This window comes from Notolabrus celidotus, chromosome 15, assembly GCF_009762535.1.
Source record: "Notolabrus celidotus isolate fNotCel1 chromosome 15, fNotCel1.pri, whole genome shotgun sequence".
Classification (NCBI taxonomy): domain Eukaryota; kingdom Metazoa; phylum Chordata; class Actinopteri; order Labriformes; family Labridae; genus Notolabrus; species Notolabrus celidotus.
The window spans coordinates 21851751-21863714 of NC_048286.1; the positions used below are offsets into that span (position 1 = coordinate 21851751).

The 11964-nt window shown below is 38.1% G+C and overlaps 1 protein-coding gene across 2 annotated transcripts in view; it reads left to right on the plus strand.

The window, feature by feature from the left end:
* Positions 1–9467, plus strand: part of clstn2 (calsyntenin 2) — a 209173-nt gene extending 199706 nt beyond the window's left edge. For both annotated transcript variants that reach the window (XM_034703752.1, XM_034703753.1), the window contains 6 exons: positions 2366–2568; positions 2784–2951; positions 3464–3609; positions 3910–4030; positions 6060–6250; positions 6413–9467. In XM_034703752.1, coding sequence (XP_034559643.1) covers positions 2366–2568; positions 2784–2951; positions 3464–3609; positions 3910–4030; positions 6060–6250; positions 6413–6619 — 1036 coding nt within the window. In that variant the 3' untranslated portion in view covers positions 6620–9467. The remainder of the gene's footprint in view (positions 1–2365; positions 2569–2783; positions 2952–3463; positions 3610–3909; positions 4031–6059; positions 6251–6412) is intronic.
* The last annotated feature ends 2497 nt before the right edge of the window (positions 9468–11964 follow it).

Sequence of the window (11964 nt, forward strand, 5' to 3'; positions counted from 1 at the left end):
CTCCTACTGGTATAACTGCATGAAAGTGCATGAACAGAAAAATATAACTTTGTTTCCATCTGCCTTCTTCTCCTCATTCTTAAAGTATTTTGTCCTCTATGTATAACTTTCTTTGTCTATATGTGAGTTTGTGTTCCTTCAGTAACGCTCCATGTGTGCTTCACTGCTTATACTGTGTGTCTGTTCCAGTCTCTACACTCAGCCTGAGTGTGTTCATTTGTCGAGCAGGCAGGTCAGATCAGCTTAGACGTGTGCGGGTCGATAAAGTGAAGCAAACTCGAGGAGGCTGTCTGACTCTGAACAACACTTCACTGCTCCCCTCCAGATAAGGACAGATAGATCCGCCTTTACACTCAGCAGATTAGTTCAATCTGCTGCCTGTGCAGCCAAAAACAGATAATACTTAGTCCATTAATGCATTGTTGATTTTTTTCAACATTTTTCTTATAGGGATGGTGTTTTCATAAAACACCTGATAGTAGAAGAGGAGTTCAGTGATTATTGCCACTTCAGTTCTCACAGGATCAGTGCGTTTTAAACAAGCCTGGGTTACTCTTACATCTTTCTTGAGAATGTTTCACTTTTTTCGAAAGGATTATTTTTACTTTGGTGTTGTAGAGTGAAAACAAAGGTCAGAGCTTTTCGCTCTCTCTCTCTTCAAACTTTGAAATGATGCTTGACTTTATAAATCTTTCTTTTTACTAAACAGAGCAGGGTTTTGATATAATATAATTGTTGTGTGACTATTTATTAGGTTTATTCCACACTTATCTGACTCTCAAATGTTAATTAAAGAAAAATGTTAACATATTGAAGTGCAAATAAGATGAGTATTTTTTACTGTTGGACACAGCAGAGGATGAAATATTAATAAAAACTACAAGCAATTGTTTTGAAGTTTCACCAAAGATACTTACTATTTAAGTTTAACGCCTCAAAATAATGTGATCACCAAAGTAAAAAATCAAGTAATTTCAGGGTCCATTAAATAACTTTTTCATTAAAAAATATTCACATGGCTAAGAACAAGAACGTCGCTTTTGGCACAAACTTTCAAAACAAAAACAATTTTGAATACAAGGAGTCATTTTTCTATGGTTGAGGAACTTTTCTTGAGATCAACTTGTTACCTTTTTTTTTCCCCATATCTTTTTATTAGATTTTTGCAGACAGTACAAAAAGATGTAAAGAAAATAAATCCCTGTTACCCTGCCAACCCTCACCCTCCCAGCTTCCTAAGGTAGTTGTCCATTAGCGACCGTCTTATTTTAGATACCAGTAAACAATACAAGTAGACACAGAACATACATAAGTATAAGTACATACAGTTCAACAGTTAGCAAAATTAATAACAACAATAATAAATAAATAAATAAATAAATAAAGGGGGGGTGTTCTCTCTACAGCACTTAACTCTGCTCACGCTGTGTCTCCAGCATCCAACTTCTTACCTTTACACAACATGGAATTTATGTTTTTTTTAAGTCCCAATTTGGAATCTTGGTCACGTAATTTAGTTTTAACACAAGAAACTAGTAAGATACATTTACGGAATCCACAAGCATTAAAGTTTTATAGTCTGTAACTGTTTGAATTAGCATGTATCTGTAACATTTTCAAATATATGCTGATGAAGGGGTAATAAAGGTAATAAAAAGTTTACAGTCAGTATGTTTCTTCTAGAAACTTTAGAGGATGTACTGACGATCATCTTGTTCTGGGAAAAGATTAGACATACAAATGCATGCATCACGCATCATGCAGCTAAAAAGTCTCTTGTATACAGATAATAACACATACTTTCCTGCCAGATTTTGCAACATTTTAATCAAAATCTTACTTAAGATTGTGTTTTTTCTTCAGCTGATGTTGCCTAGCTGCTGTCAATAATATCAATGAAAACTTAATCATGCATTCCCAGTGTCACATTAGTTTTGTAGTGTTTAACTTCTAAGAGAAAAACAGATGTTTCTCATGAAACCTTGGCTTAAACACCATCTTTTTATTATAAATATAGTATTTCATTCTTAGAGGCACAACTCTCAGTCTCAGGAGAAACATTCTGTCTCTTCATATTGTTCTTTCATCCTGTATAGTGTTATAACAACATGATTCCCCATTCAGAATATTGAAAAGCTGCTTTTCTAAAAAAAAGTTCTGTGTTTTTGTATTTTTTTACATCCTATGATCATTATTTGTGTATGGAATACACCACTAATATAAAAATCCAAACAACACCAATACAAATAGTTCAAGACAATTCAGCAGTGAAGCAGTATCACTATCCCATAACCTTTCTTTATCTTCTCTGTGTGTGTGTCTTTGTCTGTTTGTGTGTTTTTGTGTGTCTGTCTGTGTATGTTAGGTGCTTTGGAGAGGACACGTGTCTCTCCATTCCTGACATCAAGTCAGTAGTCATGGTCCTTCCACCCAGTGAACCAAGAATCACCATTATGGGATCTAATCGGCTCGTCAGGCCTGCTGGTGACTTGCGGGGCCCGCTGGGTGTGGCTCCTTTCAAGGAGCTTCATATCACCAGCACAGTGATGAAAGGAGACAGCTTTGGCTGTGAGTGGCGGGACTGGTTGTGTTGTTGACATGCTCTCCTGTCATTCCAGCCTTGTGATTTTAATGTCAAAGAAAACATGTTTTTTAAATTCCCTTTTAGGTTATGAACATATTCTAAAGTGGATGTTTTTTTTTACCAACTTTTTTCTATTTTGCACAAGTTGTTATTTAGAAATTAAAATCTATATTCACATATAAAAATGTGTTCCCTGCAGCTCGCAGACCAGGTGTGATAGAGGTGATGCATAACCTGGACTACTGCGACGTGCTGGTGATTGGGGAAGAGTTGAATCCTGAGAGAGAGAGTCTGGAGATTAATCACAGTGCTTTGCTGGGAAAACACCTGGATGCCACTAACTCCACCTCTGGTATATCAATATATGGTAGGTGCAGCCAACAGTCTGATACGATGGATGTTGTGTTTCATTAATGCACTGTGGTGTGAGGAAATGCATTAACTATTACACTGTATGATTTTAAAGAACGTCCTTACAGTTCTTACCTACTATACAGCAGTAAGATGATCGTCTGTTGTCCTTATAGTGAGACAGCTAGAAACAGGGATGTATGCTGCACTCCAGTATTGGTAGGGATACATACACTGTGTATTTTTGTACTGGGAAAGTTAGGATGTCTTCCAAGGAAATTTTGAGCATCAAACCCTTCAAATTGACCAGAACATGAATTCAGAGATGTTCATAATATATTTATTTTTCAGACAAAGTCATTCAGAGACTATTCAGTGGTATCTGGAGGTAGGTAGGGCCATGTCTGTATCTACGTGATTCCATGCAATTGGCTGAAAAGGTCTCCAAAATACACTCCTGTCGAATTCCATCACTGGAACCGCTGAGTTGTAGTAGTGTACCATGTTATTTTTTATGTGTGTTACCAGGTGTGGACTCCATGGCCCACTATGAGCAGGCACTCAGACAGCTGCGCTACAGGAACTGGCGACCCGCCACCTTGAGCGAGAGAAGATTCAGACTCACCTGCTCTGAACTTAATGGACGTTACACCAGCAATGAGTTCAATTTAGAGGTCCAGTTGATGTCTTCTAAATGCCATATTTACATTCTTCTTTAATCTTTGTTTTTGTCTTTACATCCTGGGATGCTTACCTAGTCCTTGCCATCAATCAGAAGTCTTTTTCCTAATCCTTTTCTTCCTCTTTATCTATTAACTTGTCTTAGTCTTAGTCTTTTTCTTTTTCTTTTTTCAATGTTCATATATAATAGTCTTCATTTTCTTATTATTTTTTAATTCATGTTGGTTTCTGAACAAATTTTGTTCGACCTTCTTTCTGAGAAGGATAATCCTGTGTTTTATTTACCTCTGTAGGTCAGTGTTCTCCACCACTCAGCACCTGTGGAACATATCAACCATATGGCTGCTCAGCCTCAGTACCTGAGACCAGTCCATCACCCTCTCATGATCCACACTCTCAACTCACACATGTCAGGTAAGCCTCAAATGTGATAAAAAGGTGTCCTTTTGGTCAAAATGTGGTGTTCTAAAGAAAGGGCAGACTGGCATTTTTACTGGTGGGTCTTAAAAATGAATATTCACAGTCCATTCATAGTCCTTAAACCTATATTTTTTTCTTTATACAGGTTAGGCTTATACCCTTTGTACTGCTCTTTCTGCATATTTTTTTGACTCAGATTTTACTTCCTAAGAACAACAGGTGGTTATAACTATTGTCTAGTTGTGTATGCCTTTGTCTCCTGTTTCAAATCAGCATCTTCACCTTCCCTAACCCTCTGTCACAAGGCGTCCCCCCAGGGTTCAGTACTTAGTCCTCTACTATTCATTCTCTACATGCTCCCAATCAATAATTTTATATGCAAACTAGGTCTTCATTTTCACTGCTAAGCCCACAACGTCCAAAATTTACATCTCTACCAAATCCATCACTTCTGCAACCCTCACCACACTGACCGACTGCCTCACTGGAATAAGAACCTGGATGCAAAACAACTTTCTTCAGCTAAACTGTGACAAATTGGACATCATCAGCAGCAGCAGCCCCAAATCCCTCACCAAAACCTGCGTCATTTTAGTGAACGACCTCACTTTTGAACAGAATATCAACCGCATCACCAGAACTGCATTCTTCTCCCTACAAAAGATAGCTCGGCTCCGCCCACTTATCTCCTTCTCTGCAGCTGAAACCCTGATCCATGCATTCATCACATCCAGAATAGACTACTATAAAAGCATACTATATGGTTCATCATCTTAAGTCTACACTACAGTATATTCAGACCTCCACTGACCGTCTACTCACTCACTCTCATTCCCGCAACCACATCAACCCTGGTTCCCTGTCCGCCAACGCATTCAGTTCAAACTCCTTCTCCTGACTTACAAAGCCCTCCATAACCTGGCCCCCTCCTATCTTACTGACCTGCTTCATGGTAAAGTAACTTAAAGGGATGTTTTCCAAGTTTCTAAAACAATATGGGAGTGTCCAAATGTACTTGCTTTTTGCAAATGTAAGATTATTATTAATGTAACAATCCAAAACAATGACAAACACTGTCCAGAAAAATCTCCAGAATAACTTCAAAGGTACAGAATGCTCCAAAATAAACTAAAAGCATAGCGTAGCAAACTCAAGCTCAACAAACAACTACTGACAGGCATATCAACCAGAGGGTAACATTAACAGTCAAAGTAATTCTAACACAATGTAGTGTACAACTTTAAACCTGTAAAGGTTTTCTAAACATCACGTTTTATTTTTAGCAGCTCAACATAAAACTATGGAGCTCACACATCACAACAACACACACACTGTACAACAAGTAACTTACACTGGTCAGTTAAATTTTCAGTTTCTCAAAGATCATTCCCTAGATCTCTTACATGTAAAGAAAATGATCTCACACAATGTGATTGTGTCTCAACTCACTTGGGAAAATAAGTCCATACTGTATAGTTTGTAACAGACATACATGAGAGATCAGCTGTGAGCCCTGCATGTCGGCGCATCAGCTGTGAGCTCAGCTAGCAGGTGGAATTTGCGACATACTCTGGTAGAAACATCAATAGTATACAACTAACTTTGGTCTTGTGGAGAGAACCATCTGACAGGACTTTGAAGATGAACTTTCCATTCAAAATAGGTGTCTTTATCCATTTCTGCTCAAGGAGGTTTTTTTCTGCTAGCCCTATCACAACTGCTTGCGGCATTTAGCGGTGAGCCACAGGATATGGATGCCCACACAGCAAATAAAACTGACATGTTGGGATTGTATTTTTTAAAGTTTATTTTAGGTTATACAGAGTTGATGCAAGAAGTTATATCATATCAATCTACATGTAGAGTTTCAGGTAGAATCAACACCATCTCTGCACAAGCTGACCCTCAGATTTAGGTACATGTTTATTCCCAAGTCTGGATCTCACAAGGTCGGGGAATAGGAGAACAAAACTTATATAATAAAATAAACCTTTATTTGCCTCTCTGTCTTCCTCTTGCCAAGGACCAGCACCTCCAGCAGCCACAGTAGTTATTGTGGTGTGTATCGCTGCCCTGGTGGTGATTGTAGTAATTGGAGTTTACAGGATCCATGCCACACATCAAGAGGGATCCAGAGAAGATGAGGATAGCGTCAAAGACCCAGAGGAAGACTGGGACAACTCTGCACTCACCATCACTGTCAATCCCATGGAGGTTTGATGATATCTTATTTTAGTGTTGTTGTTTTTTTATGTCTCCAGAGTAAGAAAACAAGAAGGGCAAAGGAATGAGAGTTTTAGAAATGACCTGGTTTTATTTTTTGCTTGTAGAAACTGGATTGAATACCCTTGGTGTCTTTTATATATATTTTTTTAGAACATACAAGGAGCTCAGGCACTGGATGAAGATGTGAAAGAAGAAGAACGCGAGGAGGGGGAAGAAAAGGAAGAGAAACAAGTGGAAGAAATTACAAGTGCTGAGTCAGACAACAGCGATGAAGATGAAGTGGAAGAAGAAGAAGAGGAGGTGAAAGAGAGGAAGAAGGGAAAAACAGAGTGGGACAGTTCCTCCATGACATATTGACCACATAAGCACACACATTAACAAAAACCTGCTCATACAAACACTCTTTACATGTTTATCTCCCTCTCTCTCTGTCTTTCTCTATTAAACACACTCACACACAAACACACACCTTCAGACACCTTAACAAGCTCAACACAAGTACATAAAAACACTAAAAATTCTCAGAAATATATCTACAATCATTTGCTGGAAAAAAAAAACCACACGCTGAATCTTCCCCTTTGTCATTTTTAGTTAAATGTCTCCCTCTGATGGACAAACTTGGAACTACAGACTTATCTGTAGTCCCTCTGTGCTGGAAAACATGTTGTCTGTATGTCCATTATACTTCACATCACAGTCAGTGAATCAAAATATATAGAGGATATCAAACAAGCACAGTTTATTTTGTTGTGCTCAACTGGCCAGAAGTTTGTTGGTAAAATTGAATTCCAATTCTCAGTGTCTCTCATATTTACACTAAAATGATGTGGGTTTTTTATCCCAGCATTTATTTTTTAAAAGTTACATATGTCCTCAGATTACTTTTGTATTGTTCATTTATTCTAAAGAGATGATCAGCAATATGAGGGGTACTTAACAGATTTAGCATTCATGTACATGACCGTCAGTCAATGTGTCCATATACTATTTATTTGGCCTAAATAGTAGGTGTAACAAAACTGTCATCCAGTGTGTCTCCTCTGTGGTTATCTTTCTCATATTATGTTTCTTCAGCTATATCACAGTTCTGTGGTCTGGGCAACGAAGAGACTGATTAAAAATGGATACATTTATATGTATCTATTTTTCTTGCCATACACTTTCCTCTGTAGTCCCGATTTATGTACAATGCAGAAATATTAACAGTCCAATGTTATCTATCTTGGTTTTCTCAGAAGTATTATCACTGCTTCGTCAGCTAATGTGCTAATGAAAAAAGAGGATTGCAGTTAAAATACTTTTGGAAACAAAATATTCTGCTATTTTTCTTTGCATCTGTCTGTGTAGCACATTAATCCGAACTGTGGCCAATTGTAGCCTTTGGTGTTGCAGGATATTTTTTAATCAGCAGATGAAATAATTACTGTATGATACCCATAAAACTTATTTTTTTTCTTAACATAGTAATGGGAGCTTATGTAAGAGGATTAGGGCCACTGAAAAAAAAATGTAAGGTCATAATTTTTTTTTTAATTATTAGTCTGAGAAAAAAGTCAGAATACTGAGAAAAAAGTCAATTCAGACTTTTTCTCAGAGTAATATATATACTTTTTTAAATTGACCTTAAACTTTTTTTTTTTCTTCAGTTGCCCTAATCCTCTTCCATATGAGCACTCTACTCAACTCAAGTTACTCTAGCAATGACTGTTTTGAAGAAATTTGACCCATTTTTGAAGGATGGATCTGTTTGAAAAAAAACAAAGGTCAGACATGCAGCACAGGCAGAGATAGCCTTATTTTAGTGTCTAGTGTGGTTCATTAAAAAAAATACATTGAAACCTACACTGCACATAAAGAAACTCAGTATTGTCATTTTTTTTACATCCTAGTTTGACAGATATTGAAACTGACAGTACAATCATTTAACAGTCGGACTTCAGACAGGAGCATAAAGCGGTCTGATTCTTGTCTATGGAAGAATTATCTGCTTTGAGTTCTTGATTGATTAAGACTTGACTTATGACATAGCATATGAGTAGACTTGGTCAGTTATGTTTAACTCAGAAAAAGTTCCAGTGAAAGTTACAAGGACTTTTATGTAGTAAGATAAATTAACAAATACTCATCCTTAATTACTGCTACTTTTGACAAGTACATTTAAGACAGGTGAAGATTTATACAGCAACATAATATGGATGAGAATAATCAGGATTTGGAAATCTGCTGGTTTATTATCCATGTTCAAGTAATGCTAAAGAAGTAGTTTTATTCTAGTTATCAATGTACAACTGGCTGGACCAACCTGAACACAAAAAACCTTCATAATATGAATGAATCCAGATTTAAAAAACACTCCAAATGGGAATATTTACTACATACAGTGTAACAGGGGGCGCCAAAGTCCACATAACCTAAAAGTTCCTCACAGTAACTTCAAATGAAATGTTTTATGTTTGATGTTTAATATTCTGACAGGACATAATCCATTATTTTTTACTACGTCAATGTCTGTTTTGTCCACTTTTTCAATGGGGCAGGTCAGCTTTTGGATAAATACAAGTATAAAAATGTATACAGTATAAACTACACTGTAAAAATGCTGTATTGTTTAACCAATATGCAAGGGATAATGTATAGTGAGCAACTTGTGCAAGTCAGAATCTTGACAGGGTGAGCAGAACCATGATGTGAAGCCTGCTTATTTAGTAACTGTAACTAACGTTTTTTTTTTCCAGTCTTGACACTGTGGTAAAACTGGCCCAAAATATGATCTTGTTGGTTTGTCTACATATATTCAGATAGCCTAAATGTAACTCCAAATCCCTCTTCACACTCCATTTTCTACTCAGAGAAATTACTTGACTTAATGGTCATGCTTGTATACTTTCAGTGACTGATGCATCTCCTGTTAATCCCTCCTCCCTCTTTTGGACTTTGACCTCCTGTGATTGTGATGTCATCATTGTGAAACAACTGCCTTGTTTCCCTTGTCAACCTTTGTCATATTGTGCTTCAGAAAGATTACAGAGAAAAAGATTCTTTTACATATAAAAACAAACCCTGTAAAAATGTTCAAGACAGTTATTTTATATATCTGTTTCTTTTTCTTTTTGTAAACTAAACTGTTGGGATTTCTCACTCTTTAGGGGTCATCCCACTGCTTTCTGTATATTGACCAATAAAGACTTGTTTTAGACTCTAAGCATTGCCCTCTATATTCTGTCTGATCCACACAAAAACCTGAAAATCTGAAAATTTTGCCTCAGAGGCATAAAACATGAAAATGTGAACTTTTACTTCTGGGTTAGGGTTAGGGTCATATCCTTATATATACATAAGGGTACGATTAGGGTTATGATTAGGGATAGGGTCAAGGGTTAGGGTTAAAAATAGGGTTAGGGCTAGGGTTATGATTAGGGTTAGGGTTACGGTTACGATCAGGGTTAGGGTTATGATGAGGGTTAGGGTTTAGGGTTAGGGTTTAGGGTTAGGGTTATGATTAGGGTTAGGGTTACGATCAGGGTTAGGGTTATGATGAGGGTTAGGGTTAGGGTTTAGGGTTAGGGTTATGATTAGGGTTACGGTTACGATCAGGGTTAGGGTTATGATGAGGGCTAGGGTTAGGGTTACGGTTACGATCAGGGTTAGGGTTATGATGAGGGCTAGGGTTAGGGTTATGATTAGGGTTAGGGTTATGATGAGGGTTAGGGTTTAGGGTTAGGGTTAGGGTTATGATTATGATTAGGGCTAGGGTTATGATTAGGGTTATGATCAGGGTTAGGGTTATGATGAGTGTTAGGGTTTTGGTTTAGATTTAGGGTTAGGATTAGGGTTATGATTAGGTTTAGGGTTGTGATTAGGGTTAGCGTTAGGGTTTAGGGTTAGGGTTATGATTAGGGTTAGGGTTTAGGGTTAGGGTTATGATTAGGGTTAGGTTTAAGGGTTAGGGCTAGGGTTAGAGATAGGGTTTAGGGTTAGGGGTTCAGGGTTAGTGTTATGGTTAGAGCGGGGGTTAGGTTTATGATTAGGGTTAGGGTTAGGATTAGGGTTTAGGGTTAGAGTTAGGGTTAGAGTTAGGGTTTAGGGTTAGGGTTATGATTAAGGTTAGGGTCATGATTAGGGTTAGCGGTTAGGGTTAGGGTTTAGGGTTAGGGTTAGGGTTTGGGTTAGGGTTATGGTTATGATTAGGGTTAGGGTTAGGGTTATGATTAGGGTTAGGGTTAGGTTTAGGGTTATGATTAGGGTTGGCGTTAGGGTTAGGGTTTAGCGTTAGGGTTTGGGTTAGGGTTATGATTAGGGTTAGGGTTAAGGGATAGGGCTAGGGTTAGAGATAGGGTTTAGGTTTAGGGTTTAGGGTTAGTGTTATGGTTAGAGCTAGGGTTAGGGTTATGAGTAGGGTTAGGGTTAGGATGAGAGTTTAGGGTTTGGGTTAGGGTTAAAGTTAGGGTTAGGGTTATGATTAGGGTTAGGGTCATGATTAGGGTTAGGGTTATGATTAGGGTTAGGGTTAGGGTTTAGAGTTCGGGTTAGGGTCAGGGTTATGATTAGGATTAGTGTTATGATTAGGGTTTGGGGTTAGGGTTTGGGTTAGGGTTATTATAAGGGTTAGGGTTACGGTTACGATCAGGGTTAGGGTTATGATGAGGGTTAGGGTTTAGGGTTAGGGTTAGGGTTTAGGTTTAGGGTTAGGATTAGGGTTATGATTAGGTTTAGGGTTATGATTAGGGTTAGGGTTATGATTAGGGTTATGATCAGGGTTAGGGTTATGATGAGGGTTAGGTTTTAGGGTTAGGGTTTTGGTTTAGATTTAGGGTTAGGATTAGGGTTATGATTAGGGTTAGGGTTATGATAGGGGTTAGGGTTATGATTAGGGTTAGTGTTATGATTAGGGTTTAGCGTTAGGGTTAGGGATGGGTTAGGGTTATTATAAGGGTTAGGGTTACGGTTACGATCAGGGTTAGGGTTATGATGAGGGTTAGGGTTTAGGGTTAGGGTTAGGGTTTAGGTTTAGGGTTAGGATTAGGGTTATGATTAGGTTTAGGGTTATGATTAGGGTTAGGGTTATGATTAGGGTTATGATCAGGGTTAGGGTTATGATGAGGGTTAGGTTTTAGGGTTAGGGTTTTGGTTTAGATTTAGGGTTAGGATTAGGGTTATGATTAGGGTTAGGGTTATGATAGGGGTTAGGGTTATGATTAGGGTTAGGGTAATGATTAGGGTTAGCGTTAGGGTTAGGGTTTGGGTTAGGGTTATGATTAGGGTTAGGGTTTAGGGTTAGGGTTATGATTAGGGTTAGGGTTATGATTATGATTAGGGTTATGATTAGGGTTAGGGTTAGGATTAGGGTTTAGGGTTAGGGTTAGGTTTAGGGTTATGATTAGGGTTAGGGTTATGATTAGGGTTAGGGTTATGATTAGGGTTAGGGGTTAGGGTTAGGGTTTAGGTTTAGGGTTAGGGTATGGGTTAGGGTTTTGATTAGGGTTAGGGTTAGGGTTATGATTAGGGTTAGGGTTAAGGGTTAGGGCTAGGGTTAGAGATAGGGTTTAGGTTTAGGGTTAGGGTTTAGGGTTAGTGTTATGGTTAGAGCTAGGGTTAGGGTTATGAGTAGGGTTAGGGTTAGGACGAGGGTTTAGGGTTTGGGTTAGGGTTAAAGTTAGGGTTAGGGTCATGATTAGGTTCAGGGTTTAGGGTAAGGGTTA